At 46.8% G+C, this 24,739-nt stretch overlaps 1 protein-coding gene across 1 annotated transcript in view; it reads right to left on the bottom strand.

The window, feature by feature from the left end:
• CFAP46 (cilia and flagella associated protein 46) overlaps positions 1-24,739 on the bottom strand; it is a 1,558,477-nt gene that overhangs the window by 1,140,436 nt on the left and 393,302 nt on the right. Inside the window, exons 17-18 of the mRNA XM_086922533.1 lie at positions 15,845-15,990; positions 13,975-14,108 (exon numbers count right to left, since the gene is read on the bottom strand). Of these exons, the coding sequence (XP_086778659.1) occupies positions 13,975-14,108; positions 15,845-15,990 (280 nt within the window). The remainder of the gene's footprint in view (positions 1-13,974; positions 14,109-15,844; positions 15,991-24,739) is intronic.

Raw genomic sequence — 24,739 nt, 5'->3', positions numbered from 1 at the left:
TTTCCTGTTCTGTCCACTTGCCATTGATCTGGAGTTCTTGGAGGACTGCTCCCCAGCCTTCTAGGGATGCGTCCGTTGTTATAACATGTGGCTCTGCGGGAAGCAGGAACGGCAGTCCCTGTGACAGGTGTTTGAACGATCTCCACCACTGTAAGTGGTTGACCATGTTTCGAGTGACTCGTATGCGGTCCTCGAATGATCCTGTACTTTGTGTCCATTGGTTTGTCAACTCCTCCTGGAGAGGGCGCATCTTGAGGCGGCAGTGGGGTATGAGCATGATACAGGAGGACATCATGCCGAGGAGGGACTTGAAGGTGCGGACTTGTAAAGTCTTCCTTGATGCCACTGACGTGGCCAGGGAGATGAGTTTGACTTTCCTTTCCTGAGAAGGGAAAGCCTTGACACGTTGTGTGTCTAGTGTCGCCCCAAGAAATGTAATGACCTTGTTGGGCTCCAGTGCAGACTTCTCGCGGTTGAGGGTCAAACCTAAACGCTGGAAAATATCCAGACAGGCGCTGGAGGATTTGGCTGCGCGGGTCGCGGATGGTACCTTCACCAGCCAGTCGTCCAGGTATGGGAAGACCTGGTGTCCTTGTTGACGAAGGAAAGCCGCCACAGGTGAGAGGCATTTGGTAAATATCCGTGGGGCAGATTTGAGGCCAAACGGGAGGACACAAAATTGGTAATGCTGCCCCGCTACAGCAAATCGGAGGTATTTCCTGTGCCCTTTGAGGATAGGAACATGGTAGTAAGCGTCCTGCAGGTCTAAGGACGTCATATAGTCCCCTTCCTCCAATAGTCCCAGGATCACCTGGAGTGTCACCATATGGAGCGATTGTTTCCTTAGGAACACGTTGAGTGCCCTGAGGTCCAGGATTGGTCTCCACTTTTTCCATTTCTTGTGGATCAGGAAGAAGTGGGAGTAAAAACCTATTCCTTTGTGGGTTGGTGGAACTCTCTCTATCGCTCCCTTCTGTAGCATGGAAGAGATTTCCTGCAGAAGCAATCGTAGGTGCCTGTGGGACCGTTTGCGAGGTGGTGTTGTCGGGGGGATCGTGACAAATTCCAGGGAATGTCCGAATTGAATGAGCTGGAGCACCCAACGATCTGTTGTTATCAATCTCCAATTTTCGAGGAAGTGTGTGAGTTTCCCTCCAATTTTGAAGAAGTTCGATGGTGGATGGACTGGCCATTGACACAAGTCATTGGCGGTTGCCAGCAGGTTTTTTCTGGTTCTTCCCTCTGTAATTAGACTTGCCGTAGGAAGTCTGACGCCCCTGCTGCTGTTGTCGCGGTTGGTATTGCGTTTCGTTTTGGCTGTATGAATAGGAGGACCTGTTCTGGTAAGTGCCTCTATAAGAAGATTGTCCTCTATTTTTGTTTCCACAAAAGGACTGGTTCCGGAATTGCAGTGTTCCAAGGGCTTTGGCCGTGTCCGTGTCTTTTTTGATAGTATTTAAGGCCTCATCAATCTTTTCCCCGAAGAGAAGTTGGCCATCATAGGGCATATCAATAATCTTCGTCTGCACCTCCTGGCGGAAAGAGGTGGCTTTGAGCCAGCCTTGTCTTCTGAGTACAGCAGCACCAGCCAGTTGCCTGAAACCGGTCATGGCGACATCCATTGCGCAGTCAATGAGCTCAGAGGCAGATGTCTGGCCTTCCAAGAGGAGCGATTGAGCTTCCTCCTTAACATCCTCTGGCAGGTGAGATAGGTAAGGTGCAATATCTGCCCAGAGTTGCCGACTGTAGCGGCCCAGAAGTGCGATGGAATTTGCCACCTTTACTGTCATGGCCGACGTGGTGGAAAAACGCTTGCCAATAGTATCCAGTTTTCTGCCTTCCTTGTCATGTGGTGTTGACTGAGGCGATGCTGGGTTACGTGAATTTTTCTGTGCCGCCTGGGTTACCACAGAGTCTGCCTTGGGGTGACCTGTGAGGCATGCTGGCGCTGATGAAGTCGCCTTGTATTTCTTTTCAAGCCTGGGTACCACTATCTGGATTGAAGCTGGTGTTTGCATCGGTAATTTCCCTTGCTTCCATTTAAAGTCAATGATGGGAATTGACTTAGTTGTCTTTTTAGCTGGTTCCTTGAAGTCGTACAGGAAGCACTCGGTTTCCTGAGACTCCATAGTCATGTGGAATCGTTTGGCTGCGCGCTCTACAAGGTTATGGAATCCACTGATCAGCGGGTGGTGATTCTGAGGACTGTGGTTCCGGGGAGGCCGGAGAAGGAGCAATATAGTCTTGATCTACGTCTGGGTCAGACTCGTCTTCACGGACCTCGCCCTCTTCCTGGTCCCTTTCTTCGTCATCAGACGATTGAATTTCTTGCAGTGGCTCTTGTTCCCCACTAAGCGGCAGTGGTGGCGGCTTGTGTCGGGCCAATGGAGTGGGTCGGTGTAAAGATGTAGGTACAGGCGTAGTTTGTTTTTCCGGAAACCACTGTTTATAGTCTTGTATTAAGAATTGCAGGCCTGATACAATGGCCGCTGGTAGGCACACCATTGGTGTAACTTGTGTGCGGACTTGAGTGTGGACTGTATGTTCCACATGTTCCACCTCCTCCATTTCCTCATCCGTGCTTTGGCACTTGACCACAAGGTCTGATGGGGTTGTGGCTTGTGTGTATTACTCTTCCTCCGACTCTTCACCTTGAAACAGGCAGGTTGGAGGCAGCTCTTGCACCTTACTGGGTGACGTCAGGTCTGGCGTAATTGGTTTCCTCAAGCTTTTGATGCCGATATGGGCTGTCTGTGGCGGCACGGTATCCACATTTCTTCAGCTCTACTTCATAACAACTGTGGAAATGACTGGAAGGTGTTAAATAATTTTTTGTACCACTGTGCAACTGGAATCCCTAAGGCTGCCCCAGGGTGGTTGGATCAAACACTTGCCTTCTCAATAGCAAACCAAGGAATCCAATGGCCCATAGCATTTGTAATATGCAAAGGTGGATATGGTAAGCGTATGGTAAAATAACCCACATGGTGATATCAAGAATGTACTTGACACTCTAGAGGAGTGAATGAGGTACTGTAGTTCCCTTTTTTGTGGAGGGTTCCCAAATTTGTCCTCATCAGGGTATTCTCGTCTTCCTAAAGTAATCCTCTTTTTGGGATAGGAAGGAAGCATCAACCTGGAAGAGTGAAAAGGAAACAGATCAGTCTACGTGTATCAGCCGGCAGTGGCCCACCCACATTTTGCCTTCTCCTACAACTCCCCCTTCCCTTCTGCCCGGAAAATAGTAAAGTGTCTGTCAGATTCTGCACACCTACCAGGTCTGTTTCCACCTCGATATGACTCCCTCTGGCCTGTTCACAAAGAGGAAGGACTTGTGAGTCACCTTCTGGGAATCTCCACTGACTAGTGAGGCTAAGAGTAGACCCTTGTTGATGTCATGTAGCTGAAATAATCCCTAACTTTTGGGCTGTCATCCCTTTTTAGGTTTTGCCTCGCCAAAAAGATGCGCTCTGCGCATCTTTTTTGCGCAGCAAAAACCTAATGAGAACTGTAGTGTGGCTTTGGGTCGGCCCTCGTCATTCATTGGCTGGCTCCATAAATGGAGCCTAGCCATTGGATGAGGGGCCTGTCCGTCAATGCCGGACCAGACACGGGGGCGTTCCCGACATTCTTTGGCTTTTGCCGACGTCACGCGACGCCGGGAACGCCCCCGATTCTGTTCCGGCATTGCCGGCACCTCCCTTGCTCCCCCTCCCGCTTGTTTCCTGGTGCCCGTCTTCTGCTCCGGCCGGCCGTCGTCAGCTCTCTCCTCCCCCTTTCCCGCCCCCTCCCGCTTCTCTCTGATGCCCGCCTTCCGGTGAGACACTGTGATGAATGCCACTGAAAGCCCTGGATGGACTGGGCTGGGTCCGGGTCAGTCTGCTCGGTAGTGGGCTGACTAGTGACTGTCAATGACCTCCTGCAGCGCGAAGTGCTGTTCGAAACTCGGAAGCCACCGCCTCTTAACACTAGTGAGTACGAGGAAAGCACGGGCGGCCATGCGTTGCTTTGTTAATATTGCATACAGATCTGAAATCACCGTTTGAGGAGTGGAGCCGGGGAGGGGGCGGAGCTTCGTGGCGAGAGCTCCGTAACAGACACTTGCCCTCAACCAAGCCCTCCGCCCCCTTACCACTCACACAAACAAAACGGAAGTTGTCGGAACCAAGAAGAAAAGCGAAAGGAGGTAGGGAGGGGAAAAGAAGCTGCCAGGGCTGCCATGAATATTAAAGTAAAGCTGGGTCATAAGCTTCCAGCCATGGGAGTCTGTGACTTGTAAACGGCTGATAACCCATGACCCCATGACCTCTCATGGGAACGTTCACAGAGCAGCAGAACAACAGACATCCTTAGTATCGGCACAAAGCCATCGCTGGCACAGTGATTCAAGCAAGTGTATTTTGAGGGAAGGGCTGTGATAATAGCAAATATGCATTAGGCGGAGTGACCCTTGGCTTGGCTGCGGTCTTACCAGGCGCACTTACCTCCATATCCGGCTCCACTCACGGACCCTCGACATGCTGAAACGGTGAACTAGCAGGAAGTGAAACTTATCGCACTAAGCAGCAATGCCCCTCCCCCGCAGCGCCCGCGAGCAAACAAGACAAGCATTTAGTGCAATAGGTCCTGCATTTGCGAGAGGTTAAGCTATTAGCATTGTAAATTACAATGTCTTTTATTTAGATTTAAAAAAACAAAACAAAGGCATTGTCATTTACAATGCCAAGAGCTCAGACCCAGCAAATGCGAGACCTACTGCATTGCAAATGCTTGTTTATTCTGAAAGCATGACCAGTGTACCGCACAGATGAGCCGCACAGGGTATAATGTGTCTATGATTGCTGAACGTGACTGACAGATGGGCGTGGGCTGCAAAATGTTGTTGAACCTACCTTACGATTATGCCTCCACGTTGAACCTTCTTGGCATCTGTGAACCTAAAATCTCAAATTCGTCCCTTTCTAAGTGTTGGAAAATAACTGCACACATTAGCAGCACATTACCAGCACTCAGTTTATCGACCTCAGAAGATTGAACAGCCGTGTCGGCCCAGTCCGGATATGAAATAACGACCTGTGCAAACAAAAAATGTTAGCAGCGACTATTTTGGTTACTTGAGTCTTCCAGACAGCTCAGTTATTTCGTGGAGAGCACAGACGGGGCTGCTCTGCCACATTCAATAAACAGAAGCGCCACTGGCAATTGATGATCACTGTGACACTCCCCCATATTGAGCGCTGAAAAGTCCAGGTCAAGAAAAGATGCCTTAGTACTTGATTAACTGTGTAGTCAGAAACCTTCGAATAGCACGGCTATTTGCAAATGAAGGGTTGGCCTCTAAATGATGGATTTATGACTAGCTGAGGACTGGCGGTCAATCAAAATCGACTGACTCAAAAAACATAGTGCTTACCGACTTATCAAGGACACTGTGTAACGCCGCAAGTAAAAGTGAAACAAAAACAAGCATTGGAAATGCAATAGGTCTCGCATCAGGAAAGTTTGAGCTATTGGTCTTATAAATGGCATTTTTATTTATTTATGTGTTTGTTAAAAAAGCTAAATTAATAGCTTTGTCATTTACAATGCCCATAGTTATAACTTTCGCAAATGTGACACCTATAGCATTTGTAATGCAACATGTTTTTTATTTACGTGATTTAGATGTATTGATATTACAAATAACAATGGCTTTTATTTTTTTTGTTAAATTAATTGTTAAATAATGTATTTAATTTGTAATGGCAATAGCTTAAACTTTTGTAAATAACTTTTGTGAAGATTATATTCAGAGTTTTATATTGTGACGAAAATCCAAGAACAGAAGTGAAATATTAACATCTTTTTGTGATTTGTAATAAAGCGTGAACGCTTGAAAACAGCTTGAAACATTGAAAGAACATATTTGAACCAGCCTTTGACAATAAATTATGACGTAATGCAGCTAACACAAATGTAACGTGTGAAACTGCAGACTGTTATGTTCAGCCAGAGTGGAGCTTCAGAGTGGAGCTTCAGAGTGCAGAGTGGAGCTTCAGAGTGGAGCTTCAGAGTGGAGCTTCAGAGTGGAGCTTCAGAGTGGAGCTTCAGAGTGGAGCTTCAGAGTGCAGAGTGGAGCTTCAGAGTGGAGCTTCAGAGTGCAGAGTGGAGCTTCAGAGTGGAGCTTCAGAGTGCAGAGTGGAGCTTCAGAGTGGAGCTTCAGAGTGCAGAGTGGAGCTTCAGAGTGCAGAGTGGAGCTTCAGAGTGCAGAGTGGAGCTTCAGAGTGCAGAGTGGAGCTTCAGAGTGCAGAGTGGAGCTTCAGAGTGCAGAGTGGAGCTTCAGAGTGGAGCTTCAGAGTGGAGCTTCAGAGTGGAGCTTCAGAGTGCAGAGTGGAGCTTCAGAGTGGAGCTTCAGAGTGGAGCTTCAGAGTGGAGCTTCAGAGTGGAGCTTCAGAGTGGAGCTTCAGAGTGGAGCTGCAGAGTGGAGCTGCAGATTCAGAGTGGAGCTGCAGATTCAGAGTGGAGCTGCAGATTCAGAGTGGAGCTTCAGAGTGCAGATTCAGAGTGGAGCTTCAGAGTGGAGCTTCAGAGTGGAGCTTCAGAGTGGAGCTTCAGAGTGGAGCTTCAGAGTGGCGCTTCAGAGTGGAGCTTCAGAGTGCAGAGTGGAGCTTCAGAGTGCAGAGTGGAGCTTCAGAGTGCAGAGTGGAGCTTCAGAGTGCAGAGTGGAGCTTCAGAGTGCAGAGTGGAGCTTCAGAGTGGAGCTTCAGAGTGGAGCTTCAGAGTGCAGCTTCAGAGTGCAGCTTCAGAGTGCAGCTTCAGAGTGCAGCTTCAGAGTGCAGCTTCAGAGTGCAGATTCAGAGTGCAGATTCAGAGTGCAGATTCAGAGTGGAGCTTCAGAGTGGAGCTTCAGAGTGCAGAGTGGAGCTTCAGAGTGCAGATTCAGAGTGGAGCTTCAGAGTGCAGAGTGGAGCTTCAGAGTGCAGATTCAGAGTGGAGCTTCAGAGTGCAGATTCAGAGTGGAGCTTCAGAGTGCAGAGTGGAGCTTCAGAGTGCAGATTCAGAGTGGAGCTTCAGAGTGCAGATTCAGAGTGGAGATTCAGAGTGGAGCTTCAGAGTGCAGAGTGGAGCTGCAGATTCAGAGTGGAGCTGCAGAGTGCAGATTCAGAGTGCAGAGTGGAGCTTCAGAGTGCAGATTCAGAGTGGAGCATCAGAGTGCAGATTCAGAGTGGAGCTTCAGAGTGCAGAGTGGAGCTTCAGAGTGCAGATTCAGAGTGGAGCTTCAGAGTGCAGAGTGGAGCTTCAGAGTGCAGATTCAGAGTGGAGCTTCAGAGTGCAGAGTGGAGCTTCAGAGTGCAGATTCAGAGTGGAGCTTCAGAGTGCAGAGTGGAGCTTCAGAGTGGAGCTTCAGAGTGGAGCTTCAGAGTGCAGAGTGGAGCTTCAGAGTGGAGCTTCAGAGTGGAGCTTCAGAGTGGAGCTTCAGAGTGGAGCTTCAGAGTGGAGCATCAGAGTGGAGCTTCAGAGTGGAGCTTCAGAGTGGAGCTTCAGAGTGGACCTTCAGAGTGCAGATTCAGAGTGGAGCTTCAGAGTGCAGAGTGGAGCTTCAGAGTGCAGATTCAGAGTGGAGCTTCAGAGTGCAGAGTGGAGCTTCAGAGTGCAGATTCAGAGTGGAGCTTCAGAGTGCAGAGTGGAGCTTCAGAGTGCAGATTCAGAGTGCAGAGTGGAGCTTCAGAGTGGAGCTTCAGAGTGCAGAGTGGAGCTTCAGAGTGGAGCTTCAGAGTGGAGCTTCAGAGTGGAGCTTCAGAGTGGAGCTTCAGAGTGCAGAGTGGAGCTTCAGAGTGGAGCTTCAGAGTGGAGCTTCAGAGTGCAGCTTCAGAGTGCAGAGTGGAGCTGCAGAGTGGAGCTTCAGAGTGGAGCTTCAGAGTGGAGCTTCAGAGTGGAGCTTCAGAGTGGAGCTTCAGAGTGGAGCTTCAGAGTGGAGCTTCAGAGTGTCAAGAGCAATGCCAATAGCTCTAACTTTAACAAAGGCAAAACCATTGCATTGTAAATGCTTGTTAAACAGGCATCCAGCCCCCCACCCCCCATAACTTTGCTGAATGTCGTGATGTGGGTATGCTTGGACTTGTGTGCCTTCTCTTGAGCAGGAGCCTGGAGGGGTGCCAGAACAGCTGCCTTTGCACTTCCTGGCCCAGTCTGCTATTTTATTTGAGGCTCCACTCACAATGACAAAACACCATCATACTTGCGATGCTGTTCCAGAGTGCAAGGCTTCAGTTTTCAGTGGGACAAAAGACAAGGAAGTTAGATCTGAGCTGAGAGAAGCTACAGCAAACCATCCGTAAACTCATCAGGTTGAGGTGGCCTCTGGCTTTGCTGGGACTAGTGTCTCATGCCTCCAGAGCACACTTCTCTCCTTCTATGTTCGCAGCCTGCAAAGCCATTTTGTGTATGTATAAGGATACAGCAGAGAATTGCAGGGCTGTTCAGCAGCAGCAGCAGCGCCGGCCATTTCACTGAGGGATTTCAAGTAATTCCCAAATATACAATGTACTATGATGATACAGAACTCCATTTTCAGTCTGTTCCTAATGTGGCTCCTGCGGCCCTATATGAATATCGCCTCCTCACACCGGACATCTGAAAGTTTTAGTTCAGAAGGAGCTTAATGATAGGGCAAGCCCAGCTATATAGCATGGGAGGGATCTCTCCAGCATCTAGGACTTAAAGAAGGCACTGGTTTATTAGCCTTCAACATTGCACTCACTACCACCAGCACACAGGGAAAAAGGTGGTTGAGGAACAATACAATCACATGGCTGCAGTTTCAGAATATGTATTACATTGTGTTGGACTTGGCCCTTAAGGCAGGTTCACCCCTAATCTTTTTGCTTTTAATCTGTGATATGCGTGGATGATTTTCTGGTCTGTGCGCACTTTTTTTCTGTGTCCCAGAGTAAAGTGCGTGCATGTAGTTAGGCTGGCCTGCTCTCCCATAGGGATGCATGGGGAATGTCTGTGTCCCTAGTAATTCCTGATGTGTGGGGAGTGCATGCTCGAATTTGGTATGTGCGTGTTCGTGGGTGTTGGACTTGGCCCTTAAGGCAGGTTCACCCCTAATCTTTTTGCTTTTAATCTGTGATATGCGTGGATGATTTTCTGGTCTGTGCGCACTTTTTTTCTGTGTCCCAGAGTAAAGTGCGTGCATGTAGTTAGGCTGGCCTGCTCTCCCATAGGGATGCATGGGGAATGTCTGTGTCCCTAGTAATTCCTGATGTGTGGGGAGTGCATGCTCGAATTTGGTATGTGCGTGTTCGTGGGAATGAATGCTTTGCAATGGTGTATGTGGCATGTGTGTGTCATGAGTAGAAATGCCATTTCTAGGACTTGGCATATTACTGTAAAATATGCCTGCAGTGTGATTGGCTGGAGCTGGCTGGTGAGCCTGGCTCCAGGAAGGCTGGATGGGTCTGCCCGGTGGTGAGTGTGAGATCAGCATGCTTGATGGCTTGGGAGGAGTGCCCCTGGTCCCTGATGGGCCTGGACTTTCCCCGGACAATGCTGGCTCCACCCCCTGTAGTGCGACTGATGGCCCTAGCCCTGCCAGTGAATAGAGAGGGTGGTTGAGGTAAACAGAGTACTTCAGAACCAGCTGCGACTGGTTTTCCCCCACCCTGCACCCTTGAGACAAAGGGGTTTTGCTGTATAAGAAGGGGCTGTGTCCCCATACAATTTGTTCTCTGTTCTGCTTTGGACCTTGCCAGAGGGGGCTGCTGCTGCTGCAGGGGCCAAGAGGACCGCCACTTGGCTGTCTCCCTGCCTGGAGACCCAGTGTGCTGGCTCTGGCCCTGCCTTGCCCCTCTGCCTGCCTCCAGACCCTGCTGGAGCTTTGCTGTTGACTGAGAGCGCTGCTCTCTTGCCTTTAGCGCTGTGGGCGCTTTTCCCTGCCCTGAAGCGCTTGGGAGCGCTGTGGATTGCCCCTAGCGCTAGAGAGCGCTTTATTTTACTTATTGCGCTTGGAAGCGCTTTTGTCACCCAGCCGGTGCCCACCCGGCATCTGCCCGCCTGATTTTGCCGATTTGCGGCGGAACGCGAGTGCCTACCTCGCTGTATATTTTAATTAGGAGCCGGAGCCCACCCGGCATTGCCCCGTACTTGGATTTGATAATTACCTCGAGGGAGCCCACTCCTCGGGTACTGGGAGCCAGCCTGCCTGCCTAAAACGGGCCGCCGCGCTGCCCGCGACGACCCGGAAGTGCTTGGACCGGCAACCAATCGCTGCGCGGCCCGGGAGAGGCGAACCGGAAGTCCCGCCCCCGGAGCCGAGCAGCGAGGAGGAGGGCTGCCGGCCGTGTCCCCGAGGCGCCTGACGAGAGAAGAAGAGGCGCCCCGGCGAACGGAGACCAGGAGAGTGCTTCGCCGCCCCCGCAGCTCCAGCGAGAACCCGGTGAGTGAGAGGCAGCTGCAGTGTGCGCAGAGCGGCCCCGGTTGGCAGCGGGCCGCTCCGCAGGAGAGAGGGGCAATTCTTTGTTAAGAGCCCAGAGGGGCTCACGGCGCACAGTGATTTTGCGAGCCCAGAGAGGGCTCAGGGGGCATAATTATTCTCGAGCCCCAGAGGGGACTCCAACGAGGCCTACAAGTTCTATTGGAGCCCCGAGGCTCCTGGGGGCCATTTGTTCCTAGAGTCCGGCGAGACTCCACCGACGCCCACATTGATTGAGAGCCCTGAGAGAGGCTCTGGGGCAATTCCTTATTTTAAGAGCGCTGAAGCTCTATTTGCGCATTTTGCTTTGTGAGCCCTGAGAGGCTCCTTGCCCACCCTGTTCTTGAGCCCTCCTGGCTCCAACGTTGCTCAGTCCTATTTACAACTGTCCAGCACTTAGTGGACAGTTGCCACGTTTAGGCTTTGTGTGCTGTGCTGCCTGCGCAGCTTCCCTGACATTGAGACTCAAGGCATTCCGCCCCTTTCGAGGCCAGTTGGCCTGAGGGACATTGTGAGTGTTGTGCTGTGTGCACCCCGCGCATTGTAATTTCTTGCTATGTCATTCTTGCGCATATGTTCTAATCTGCACCTCTGTGTTTAATGCCTCATGTGCAATTGTTTATGTCCGCTTACCTTTTCTAAAAGTGACCTGATTAGGTATTTCATGTTTATCCCCTTTGCTAAGAGTGACCTGCATAGAGGATTGTTGATGTCCCATTTTATGTTATCCACTTTGCTAAATGTGACCTGCATAGAGGATTGTTGATGTCCCATTTTATGTTATCCACTTTGCTAAATGTGACCTGCATAGAGGATTGTTGATGTCCCATTTTATGTTTAGGTTTCCTTCCCTTTGCTAAGAGTGAATTGCTTAGGTGTTGGTATTCCTTCCTTAGGTCCTGCTGATAAGGTCCTAGTTACCTGCGTGATTTCCTACAGTGTTTTAGGGTTGCGTAGGAGGTCTTTACTCTGTTCCAGTGATTTCTGGATCTGTGTTGCATTTACAATTTTGGTGCTAATCATTCTATGTTTACGACATAAGTGTATACCTACCAGTATTATTTTCTGACAAGTGCCTACCCCTGACAGTGGTCCATGTGGACCTGTCCTGTACATAATTCCCCTTGTAAATTCTGCCCGTGCCCCTGGCACATTGTACAGTTTGCGTGTGTTATCTAATGTGTTTTGTTTACTATAAATACAAAGGCTATTTTTTATATATCCTTGTGTGGAGTCCTTCTTTGTGGTGGGCCTTGGGTGTTGTTGCTGGGGTGCGTGCGCAAATACTTAACTCATACCGCCTCCAAGTTTAGCCTAGACTGCTCGCGCCACGTTACCTAGAGGGCGAGTGGGGGTTGCCTTGGTGTGTGACTCCCCTGCCCTGACTTTAGAAATGGTGATCCCTGACTGACCTCGACGCGAGTCTTGGCCGGCCAGGGTCCCGTTTCTAACACATTGTATTTATTTAATTGATTTATATGAATAAGCAAGTCGACAAAAATAACTCTTTGCAGCATTTGATAAACACAACTAGACTTTAACCGTTCAACCAGAATTGAGACGGGAACAGTCTTAGCAGCCTGATTTTAGGCCACGAACAACCATGCAGCGGTATAATCTGGCAAACAGTAACCAGTGTGTTGCAACAGTGAAACAATGAGAGTGCTATCACACAAAGAAGGGCCTATTCCAAAATAGGGTGATAGGAAAATACCCTTAAAATTTGCAGGCCTTGTTCGCCTCCCAGATCTGCCTAGTCATAGAATGATCCTAAACCAACCAGACTTTTTGATTTAGGATGAGAGCTTCGGAGTAGGGGGGTTACAACGGGTCATTAGGAGAGGGGAGAAGTTTCTAAAAGACAGTGACACATGTAACAGTAATAATTTGGTCCCTCCTCGTATCAATGCAACCACTGCACATTTTGCCCAGTTAAGTGACAGTGCACTAGGGCGAATCCTACTTTAGATCTTCATTGACTTCAAGCTCCACCACCAGCTGGGTGTTATCTTAAAACATATCAAGCTCACAAAATATTTCATAAGTAACCCACACAGAGGAGGCATAAAACTAAATAAAGAACTTTGCTTAGCATCACAATGGATGTTTAGGGTCGTCCAAAAATTCATACAAAAACTGCTAACTAATGATGAGAACATCTGATACACTGAACATTTAAAGTGTTTTTTTTTATGAAGTGACAGCAATGGATGTTGTCTGCGGAATCTGTCTGCAGTAGCCTGATCATGCATGTTTGTTATATTTTTCCCTGTCTGTTATTGAACGGGCTTTTGTTCCTTAATAATAGTTGATTGTACGCATTCCACAGCATAGCTGAACCAGCCGAGTTATTATTTAGCAGGATTTAATTAACGGAATCATATCGAATAATGCATGAGAAAAAAAAACACCTAAGAAAGGGGTTATTTAATTCCTAATGAAAGGACTGGTGGAGGTGCAGAGGTCTAAAAGCCACCTTGAAAGAACCCTGATTGGAAAAGGAGAGAAGACCTACGACTGTGTCGTGTTCTCTCTCTCTCTCTCTCTCTCTCTCTCTCTCTCTCTCTCTCTCTCTTTCTCTCTCTATTGTTCTCTCTGATTGAAGCTGGGCACTTTGTGGTGGAGAGCAAAATGTCTGAAATTAATTTTCTTCTGATTATGATCACTGAAAATGAGCAATATTATCACCTTGAAGGGATACTCCCTACACTGAGCAAGTAGACCAAGGTGAAATCTTTTGATAAGACATGCAAGAAGTAAAATCGAGTTTCTATGTGTAATTAATACCATCAATCAAAGAAAGTGATTGTTTTTGGGGATGAAATACAGAAATAATGTAGGGCACCAACAAGCTGAGATGGTACTTACACTATCTAGTTTACTCCATACAGGCACAAGGAAAATGGCCAATCAAAAATCTGACAGTGTTAAGAAATGGGCAAGATTCCAAACATTTGAGCACAGAAAAGGATAAAAGCATAGGGTGTAATGCTCTGAGCATATTTTGTCTCCACAACAGACATTTTAAAAGCTGGCAGCAAATCTGAAAATGTTGTACAAGCAAACAATTACTCATCTTGGGGCAGATATTATGCTTGTAAGACATGATTTGAAAAAAGTATTTTGTTTCATGAGAAACACCAGACAACATTAGTTATGGAACAAAAAGCAATATGTTCAGAGACCCTAGAGGAAAAAATGTAGGCATTCTCTACCACAATTAATGTTGACATTCTCTACTACCGTAAGGGGGCAGCCAGTATGCAGTCATTTCAGGAGATGTTCAAAGGGTCATTTGGCTATAAACTATTTTTTGTGATACATCCAACAATTGACTGCCCGTTAAACAAAACTACCAAAAGGGCTGGTTACTGACAATGGTTACAAAGGTGGTAATCTCTAGATATTGCAATACAGTGCAATGGGGTGGGTGGAAAACATGGCTCAATCACATTAAATGTATGATACCAAAATATGGATTTGTATATTACATAGAAGAATGCACACACACGTATTACCTGTATGTCACCCATTCAGTGTCTTCTTCAACAGGTTTTGCAACATATCCAATAGGATGTTTACTTTTATCTTCAGGAGGAACAGGGTCGTTATTCAGAAGACAGCCTTCTGATCTTAATAAATGAATGGTTGCCTAAAACGGAGAAAAGAGACAGATTTATGTTAATTACCAGTTCAATTGCTGTGCTAGTTACCTCTATAATTATGCTGTACTATTGACTACTTGCGGTATAACATTACTATTGCCATCAATTGATTAATTGACAGATTAATTCAGTGGGAATGAGTGAAGGTCTGGTTGATCTAGGTTGTAATTGTGAAATCTCTCTGCAAGCAGGTTTCACCAAGTTTTAGAAAGTGCTACTAGATCGTTAGAATCCAGTGCTCTGTAATGGGCACTGCATTTTTAAACAAAATGAATATACATACCCACTTGTCCTCGTGCCAGCTCGCCCTGCAACAGTTCTCCTGTCCAGCTTGCCTGCAGTCTGCTGCCCTCTGTTGTTTGTGTACCTGATGCCCTCTGATTGCGCCTCCTATGCTCGTTTCTTGTTCTGTTTTGCCTTTCCTGCTCATTTTTGTGCCCTCTGTTTTTCCATTTCTGCTTGTTTTTGTACCATCTGTTTTGCCCTCCTCTGCTTTGTTTTGCCTTTCTTGCTTGTTTTTCTGCCCTCTGTTTTGCCTTTTCTGTTTGTTTTTCTGCCATCTGTTTGGCCTTTTTTGCTAATTTGTTCTGACCTCTGTTTTGCCTTTCCTGCTCGTTTTGTATGCCCCCTGTTTTGCCCTCTATTGCTCTGTTTTGCCTTTTTGCTCATATTTCTGCCCTCTGTTTTGCCTTTTCTGCTAGTTTTTCTGTCCTTTGTTTTGCCTTGTCTGCTCACTTTCCTGCCCTCTGTTTGGGCTTTCTGCTCATTTTTCTACCCTTTGTATTGGCCTCTTCTGCCCTGTTTAGCCTTTACTGCTCGTTTTTCTGCCCTCTGTTTTGGTTTCCCACCAGCTCGTATTTCGGCCCTCTGTTTTGCCTTTTTCTGCTTGTTTCTTCCCTGTTCCCATCGTTTTTTCAAGACCTGGCTTTTCAGCAGAGTTCTCGCACTCCAGCGCCCAGATTATCTGAGGGGTGACAGTGCGCCACTCTAAAAAGTGGGTATTGACTGATTGATTGACTTTGGCATGGAGGATGAAAAACAAAAACCACAGGCACTGGGGAAAGCAGGACTTCAGTGAGCAAGAAAGGCATGCTTAAAAAGCGTCTAATGTGTCTCCTCAATTCACCAAAGCAGGGACTAATACCCCACCTTAGCAAGACAGACTCCTTAAGCACCAATAGTGCCAATGTGTCTGACCTTACCACAAGTACCCTTCAAGAAATGATGGGAAAGGAGGGCCGGGAAAACAAACAACTGCCCTAGCACTGGTTTGCAACCCAAAAAAGTCTATTGTAAAGGAGGCTCAACCTTAACATTAGCAGATTAGTGCATCTAAAAAGAAAAACAGGTACAATTCCCTTAAAACATTCTAAAGTTAAAGAGGAGTTATGTCTTGAAGGGGTGCAATAATGGCTATAGCACAGAACATAAAAATGTATCAAATTCACAAATTGAGATAATACTTTAATTCTAGCTTCCACTTTCATCGTCCTCACGCAACGTTAATTTCCACCTTCGCCGTGTACACTTCCCAACATCAAACATGTTATTTACATACTCAAAACCACATTATATATAGAGTTGAATATTACATATAACATGTAGAATAACATCAACAAAGAAAAGACGTGGGCAACAACAAAGACCTATAAAAACACAATCCGATACACAGAGCACTGCATAACAGCAGAGAAGTTTAGATTAAATATCTTAGTTTACCAACCTCTGCATTAATAAATCTTATTTCTGCCAGAAGTCTTAGAAAAGCTCTGTCATGATCAAATGATTGCTTGAGAGTAGATGATACAGAGCTTGAGAGTGATGTATGACTATCGTTCGCTCTATTTGTGCTTGAACTTTTTTTTGGCACTGTGGAAGAAGAAAATAGCAACAAATCAAGATTAAGTCGTATATTTCTCTTTACCGAATGAGAATTTGAATAATATATTTGTGTTTCACTTGTGGTTAAAATGTTATCTATTTATGTCACGAAACATTTCAAGTTAAATTCTGCAAAGAAATAGAAAAAGAAAATTGTATTTATGAAAACCCAATCTTTTACTTGGCTAAAAAAAAAGTCATGAGGTGATTTCATGTCATCAGTGACACTATTTCCCAGTTCCGTGAATTCATATTACAACCAAATTCACTGTGGGAGTTGTAGTCTTGGCCACCACAACTGTCCTAACTTGGAGGATCGGGGCTACATTAAGGCCATGGTAGGCAGTGGCTTACAACAACACCAAAAGAGACTACCAGTCTGCAACAAGTAGCCTCCATGTCAGCTTTCCCCATCCAAAACACACCTTTTTATCGCATTCAGCCTAGACGCCCAGTTGAAGGCCAGAAGTTCATGAGTGAATTCTATGACGTCATACCTTTTGTTACGGTTTGGCTATAGTGGGCTTCTGGCCAGTAACACTGCCCTGAAATAGTCCTGTTTTCACCTCTGTCCGCATCACCAATATTTGGAAACTCTCCCCTTTCCTTTAGTGTCTTAGCCACAATTCCTCTCTACTGTTACTCACTGCTGCTGTCACTGTTGAACCCTAGCTTCCATGTCATATAACTTGAAACACAACTAAGAAATGTGCCTCTTCTTTGTTTGCTTGCAGACAGATCCTAAAGAGATTTCATATTTTTCAATAATAGTTTATTTTAATAGAACGCAGTGTCTTCAGTTTGTTTGTACTTACTACACGCTGCACTGCCTCGATCATACTGGAATTTTACTAGGCAGCTTCACATTCCATTTGGCACCTATGATATCCCTGATGGGACCTTTTAGGTGGAGAGTAACTTCAGTTTTTTCTAGGAAGCTGTGTCTTCAGCTCGGTTTACCCTGCACATTCGTGGGTTGATTTAAAAGCTTTGTTTTCCTATGAGGAAAAAGTGTCCTCCATTTGAGTGCTTAAGCTGCTCTTGGTTGGATGTCATACTCTGTAAGTAATCTTGTTCTTCAATGGATTCTGCGTCTTACTTTTGTTGCACGAATGCGGTATATGGGTCGACTTTAAAGCCTTAAACACTTCTGTTCTTCTGTTCTGTTGCACCACTCCTGGGATAACCTTGATCTCCAAGTATTTCAAGCTTTTCCTTGAATCTGCATCTTCTGCTTGCTCCCATCAATGTCATTGACAAGCTAAAAGTTATCGATCAAGACTATGATCTTGCATTCTTGTTTCTCTGATATACTCCCCAAACCTCTGGCTCTGCCATACATTTGGATTTGCTCTCTACACTGTCTAAACCTCTTTCGTCTTACTCCTCGCTTTCCATTCTGATCTCCCTTACCGTTCCCGTGATTTATTAAGCTGTGCCTGAAGTTTCCATCAGCTGTAACACTTTCCATTTTGTACCACTAGTCTTCTCTCCCCCTTTTACAACTTTCAATTTCAGTGATCAAACTTCCATATTCTCATTCCAGCCTCTAGCCAGTGATCAGTGCCCGTCCCCTTCAGTAAATTCAGAAATAATCAACATGAACCTACCCATCACGTGTCCTCCATCTGGATGATCATTCGTCTACTCAGCCTACCTCTCTCTGTCCAATCATTCCACCCTTATGGTCACCCGATGTATTTCTCTCCTAATTCCCTCCATTCTTCAAACCTGGGACATAACCTAACGTTTTACTTTGTGAAGCTCAGAGTTACTTGTGTTTTTCTTGACTCTGAATAAAAGATGTTTATTGATACATCTGGTACTCCTTGTTGATGACCTTGGACCTTATCAAAATAACAATCTAAGAGTACTCCCTCATTTCCTATATTTCTTTTATCTGATTCAACATGAATTCAACATGGGCTGAAAATAGAGTTATACAATAACAAAATCCAGAAACATAAACATATTTATACATCTTAACATTATTTAATTATTTTCTTTGTTTTATCAAATTAATTTTTATACTAACTTTTGCCAATTTTACATATAAAATTAATATTGTGGACATATACACATCATAAACCCCCAGGTAAAGAGACAACAAGGAAAAACATTCCAACAACCTATCACACATGCATACCTCTTCAACTTTACTCATACCACATTCATAACTGCATATATCTGGAAAGGGGAGACATAAGGTTGTTTTTAGTCTCCACGACCATTTAAAGCAACTGCATATAGCAGGATCTGAACAGCATTAGTAGGCGTTTCGGTGGCTTGAAAAATGGATGAGCACCACCTTCTTCAGGACCTGCCAGATATCATACCAATATCGCTACACCCAGGGGATACTGCCAATATTTCTCCACCAACAGTTATTTAGATTGCAATTACGACCCTTTTCCCCAAATATTATTGCAGCTCTCTAAATTTCTCTTATGCACTGTGCGTTGAATAAGATACAAATATGTTGTTGTAAAAAAGTGGGTCCTTATATGATCACTCCAGTCCCAGTAGGATCTCTGTGTAATACGCTCTTATATTTCACCAAAATAACCTCAGAAGGATAAAGTGCTGAGTGGACGCACAGAGATTCAAACCTGTGACCACAGCACGTAAATACAGTCTAGGTGGATTCATTAGTCCACTGAGCCATCAGACTACAACAAACCCTGACAAGTCTTGTGGCTAAATTAAACATACAACAAAGTCACCTATGCATGCATCATCTAGGTACTCCAAAACTGACCTGTGGGAAACAATGTAAAATAGTTTTTAATCAGTTGAAAAGACCCAGAAGGCAGCAGTCTAGGAAAGGCTGCACTGCTGTGAGAAGTTGGCCTGATATATGATGTCTCCAATTCTGGGGGCACCTTGTATCAGTCCAAACAACCCTTATGGTGTCTGGTTGTAAGTCAACTTTATTAGACAAGATATCCTAATGGTAGCATGGACTAAGCAGCCTTAAAGGCTTAACTCAAGAGGTCGTGTTAAGCGAGCTGTTTTACCAATCACAATCCTGTAATATCAAATGAAAGGACACCACACAAGTTATATATTAAAAATATATGTATTTATTACTAGAATAATCCTCTGTACTCTTTATGAGTGCAGAGGCACAAGCGTTTAAACAAAAGCACAGTTAAACATATGAAAGTTGCACAATTATGGATGAGGCCCAGGGGCCACGCAAACTATATATTAAAAAAGTGGTATAAGAGATACCAATCGAACAGTGGTTAGGCCTAGGGCCTAGGGAATCGCTGGGAGCAGTCAGGACTAGCAATGCTGAAGTCGGGAAAAGCCCGCGGGATTCGGGTGCAGCGCTTAAAGCACACACATGCACCAATGCAAAGTCAATGGTGCGTAAAAGTTATAAAGTTACTGTAAAAGGAGACTTCCGCTCAACCTAGAAGGACGAAACTTTAGACACATACACTAGAGGTGTGTACCAGTGTAGGAACACCGGCGTTACTGAGTTACCTCACCCACAGGAAGCGGGTGCACAGGTGCGAACTAGTGTCGGGTTTTGTCACACAGGTTGCTAGTGCTTGGAGCTGAAGATGCTGCAGGCGTCGAGAGGAGAAGTGTCCGGTGTGATCCCAGGGTGGATCGAAGATAAAGATGATCTGAAAGCAGAGGGGACAGAGTCTGGGCCACTCAGCAGTGACCAGGGTGGAACCAGGAAGGAACCAGGCAATGTCGGGCGCTTTCAGGTCGATGTTGTGAAGCTTCTCTCCGCTGCCACGTGGACTCTGGGGCACCGAGGATGTCCAGAAGTGGATCACGAGCTGTCCCACGAAGGCTCTCGCTGTCGGCGGTTTCAGCTTCCGGATTGGAGCAAACAACCCTTGGGAAGCGCAACCCACGCAGGATTCGAAGATGGCTTAATACTCGGACCAGGAGGGTCAGAGCGGGTGCTCCTTTTCAGGGGAGCGAGTGCAAGTCTGGAGCAACCAGATTCATGAGTTAGGTTTCAAGGTTCGTCGGCACAGGGGCCACAAGCCAACGGGCAAGTGACCGGGCCAACGCGTTGAACCAAAAGATGCAGAAGGGCCCCACGCAGCACTCGGTGAGTGTAGAGGGGTGAGCTTCGGTGCAAGAGAGGCTCAGGGCTGGGGCTTCTCAAACCCCAATGCACAGCTTCGAGGGTGCCTCGGGAGCTGCACGGTCAGCGCCTCGTGGTCTTTCCAAGATGGCGAGCCCCACGGTTCAGGTTGCCTCCACGGGTCTCAGCTCTGCAGGGACTGTGGATCAGGCTGTTAGAAGGCAGGCACGCTGGGTCTTGTTGAACTCTGTTGCTCGAGTTCCGGCGGGAACTGCAACAAAGCAAACGTCGAGGTGCTGGATGGTGCCTGTTTGCACAGGGTGGTCACTCCTTAACCACAAGGGAGATTCTTCAGTCTTCTACGTCGATTAGGATGTCGAAGGGTCCAGAGTTTCGTTTCATAAGTTTCAGTCAGGATAATCTGAATGCTTAGGCATTGCTCCCACTCTTATACCAATCTGGTGGGCTGGATTACCCGCTAGGTCCCTCCTATGGGTGGGACCCCGGAAGGGGGTGGTTACACCCCTTTCCCTTTGTCCAGGGTCGCGCTGGGACTGGGGCTGGTGTTCCCCAGAACCAGTTTGACCGGATTATGCAAGGGGAAGCCTTGTGCTCCCCAGGCACTGTCTGGTTTCTTTCAAACCTCCCTGCTACAATCCACTATCTCCTGTCTGGGGTGATGTGACACCTCCCCGTGACAGGAAACCCTTTGTCCAGGCCTCCTCGGCTGAGTTTCGGTCAGCAGCAGGAGGTCAGACTCGTGTCTGTGGCAGAAGCGTCCATTTTGTGATGCTGAGGCTCTTTTAAAAATCAACCGCGTTTCAGTAAAGTAACATGTCTTCTCCCTCTACAGGGGTGAAATGCTATCCCCGTCGACAGGACTGTCGAGGGGATAGTATTCCACATCGTATGACACCTTACACGACATGTTTTGATAAAGCCAAACCAAAGTTAACATATAACCGCATGGATTATAATGCACTTAATAGTATATGGTATGGCATTATCCCAGAACAGCTTAGGGAGTTGTTCCCGACAGCTGCAGACAGGCTCAGCTCATGCTCGAGCACCATCTCATGTTAAACCACGCACTCTGCCTCCAGGATTGATAAGGCCTGCCATAGGAGTGACTTATAGGTTTATATATGTCCAGATATAGGTTTAGATATAGGTATACTATATCTAAGCAAGGGGTGATTACACCAACTTGCCCCAGCTGAGTGATCAGCCAGTTATGTCAATTTAAGAACCAGCCAGGGGTGGCAAAAGCTATGCTGCAGCCCCTGGTAGGCCTTGGTGGCACCTATGCCCTGAGCACCTATAGTGCATGGTACAGGGGCTGACAAGGAGTCCAGTTCCAATTGGGTTATGTACCTATAGTACATGCATGTGAATTTAGAGAGAGAACAGCAGGCTGTGGGTCTGATTAGCAGGCCCACAGCCACATTAAGTCGAAAACCAGTGAAGCAAAAAGCAAAAATTGGGGTGACCATAGGATAGCAGACCCTACTCTCCTACAACTGGTTTGCCTTAAACGTTAAAACCACAAGAGCAAAACTCCCAACCCACATGTAAAAGAGTATCAATCATCAAAAGCTACTTATATAAATGGAATCATCAGGAAAAGATGCAATTGCCTGCCATCAGTAATTGGAGAAGTACCCTAAGGGCATGATATTATTACCTCTGGTGTCTAAGGCATGGAGCTAGCTACATCCATGCATGCATAATGAACATACTACCTTTATTCAGGGCCTGCAAATAAAATGCTACAACTGGGGTAGCATTGTATGCAACTCCCACTAAAGTTGTACTGTAAAACTTGTCGGAGGCCTGCCACTACAGCCTTTAGTGCAGTTTTAAACTGCCATTTCGATCTGGCAAAATAACCTGGTACCAGTCCAAAACCTTCCTTTTTAATACTTATTAGTTACCCTTAAGATCGGTCCTAAAGGATCAGAGGGCAGGATGCTTGCTTTATATTTAAAATGTAGGGCATGTGTATTTAAATGTTACATGTCCTGACTCTAAAAAAGCTCTTAAAGCCATTTTTCACTGTAGTAATGCAACCACTCCAATAGAGTCCCACCAGATTACCTTAGTACACTTAATAAGTGATAACTACAGTTTGGGAACAGATAAATACTTCTTATATTCATTTGAATAATAATTTAAAATCTTGGTAAGGTTATATTTTAAGGTACTATTCTGAAAATGCAAATTTTAGAAAGTTGGCGTTTTTCTGCCAAAACCAAATGTGCCTTTTTGCTATGGTCACATGACAGTAAATGCCTCTCCTGTGGTGTGTCGTGTATTTCCCCCCGAGACAGGGACAAAAGGGACCTGTGTGTAGAGGGAGTGGTTCTTCCGGACACGATGGTCGGGTAAAAGCTGAGCCCTAACCCGATTACACTTCAAAGCACCCTGCCTGCTGCACATGCAAAGCAACCAGACACCAGACGTGCCCTTGCCTTTGTCACTATAGACAGTCTGGAGCCAATCCCAGAAGAAAAATGCAGTGAAATCTGTTTAGGAATAGGTCAGTGATTGCCAGCCACACAAAAAATGGCACTAGGTATAAATGCTGGATCTGAGGAAGATTCAGATGGAGAATTGCCTTGCTGTCTGAATAGAGAATACTGGACCTGTCTTGATACAGGATCCCTAGAAGTGACTCCAAGAGTCAGTAGGTGGACCTGTTTGAGTTACAAGGACACAACAAGCTTCCAGAGTCCTTCCCTGCAATTGCCCAGAATCAACTGAACCTGCCTGATCCCCGTTGCTAGCATCTGCTGGAGTGAGTACTGATACCCAAGACATGTCTTAGCAGGTTCTGAAACCTTGGCTGGCATTAGAACGGAACTCCAGGTGAAAATCCAGAAGCCTGGAACTCTACGAAACTGCCCTCCTCTTGTTAGCTACAATTGGTACATCTCATGCCAAAACAAACCACTAGCTACAACCTGCTGCTTGCACTGGCAATGACCTCCTTGTGACACTGCCAACACAAATTTCTGAGGCTCCTCTATGAACTTGGTTTCAGAAGGTAAACTCTTCAATGGGATTGTTAGAATTGGGGGTCTCTGGTTGGCACAGGTAGGTACTTGTGACAAGCAGGGACCCTCTCCTCTAGTCAGGGCAAGGGAATTACCCTCTTAAAATAACCCCTGCTCATCCTCTAGGCGGCGTGGCGCGAGCAGTCAAGGCTAGTTTTAGAGGCGATGTAAGTTAAGCATTTGTGGCCAAATACAGTAACCCAGTGACAACACTACAAATGGACACCACACAAGTTTTATATAAAAAATAAGTATACTTCATATAGAGTTATCACAAGACCAATAAACGACAAAAAGAACCCACAGTACTATTACATTTCAAGAGTTCAGGTTAAAAAGGCTTAAATCAAGGTTCTGTGCAAGCCGGTAACCCGGACGGGCTACAGCGTCGTTGCAAATAACAGAGTCTGGCAAATCCAGCAGACTGCGTTGGTATGGGCCCACTCAAATGTCGACAGACTCAGTCGCAGTACCTTTTACTTGGGGCACGGACAGCGGGCAAGTTCCGGCGATCGTTGCGTTGCAGAAAGGAAGCGTTGCAGGATGTGTTGTCCCTCGATCCGGTGCAGGCAGGGGCCCGTTGACAGTCATTGGATCCAAGGCTTGCGTTGCAGGGCAAGACGGTGCTTCGGTGCAGTGCTTGCAGCTTACGGTGCGGCGAACGAGCCGGAGTTCGGGAGCTGGCGTCGATCAGTCCGGACAGCAGTGCGAGTCGGGCGGTGCGTCGCAAAGCGTGCGAGGCGGTGCCCAACTCCTGTGCGGCCACAGGACTCGAAGTCAGCAGCAGTGACCTCGTCTGTAAGACCAGTTCAATTTGGTGTAGCGAGGCGTTGCACGTCGTGGTGTCCTTCCAGTCGTGGTGCAGGCTACGGCCCATTGATGGAGTCGGTGAGCACAGAGCTCGAGTTGTTCGAGGAGGACGTTGCTTGGTGCAGTGCCCAAGAGGACACCGGGCCAGTCGTGAGAGTCGGTCACAGCTCCTTGACTCTGTAGCCACTTGTTTCCAACAGCAATTCACAAAGGCTGGTAAAGACCACTGGTCCAGGGACTTCGGTCAGGATGCAAGCTCTCTTCCAAGCCCTTGGAGATCTTTGCACAAGTTGAAAAGAAAAGTCCACAACAAGTCTTTCTCCTCCCTTTGGCAGCAAGGCAACCACTGCAGGCCAATCCCCCAAGCAGCACTTCAGCTTGGGAATAGTCTCTCCTCAGTTTCTTCAGGATCCTTCTCCTTAGCAGAGGTTTCATCTTGTCAGTTCCAGGAGTGATCTAATTTCTTGGGATCAGGGTCCCAATATTTATACCCCAAAATCCTTTGTTCTCTGAGGGGAGAGGGGCCCGTGCCCAGTCAAAACCAGTTCTGAAGCACTCTGTTTACCAGACTTCTCATTTCCTTTCACACCATGGGGCACGCACATCAGACGCCCCACAGGAGGTGGAGCCAGCATTGTGGAAGACAAGTACAGTCCTGGAGCACTTTGTTGACAGTCTTCCTTCTCTTCTTTCAGTGTGCAGGGCAGAGACATCAGACGCACCACAGGGGGTGGAGCCCGCACTGTGGTGAGCAGGCACAGTCCTATTCAGGTCCCAGGTGCAACTCCTCCCTCCCATCTAGATGCAGATCTCC

The sequence above is a fragment of the Lissotriton vulgaris genome, chromosome 5 (genome assembly GCF_964263255.1).
Source record: "Lissotriton vulgaris chromosome 5, aLisVul1.2, whole genome shotgun sequence".
Lineage (NCBI taxonomy): Eukaryota > Metazoa > Chordata > Amphibia > Caudata > Salamandridae > Lissotriton > Lissotriton vulgaris.
This window is presented reverse-complemented; position numbering and strand designations above follow the sequence as displayed.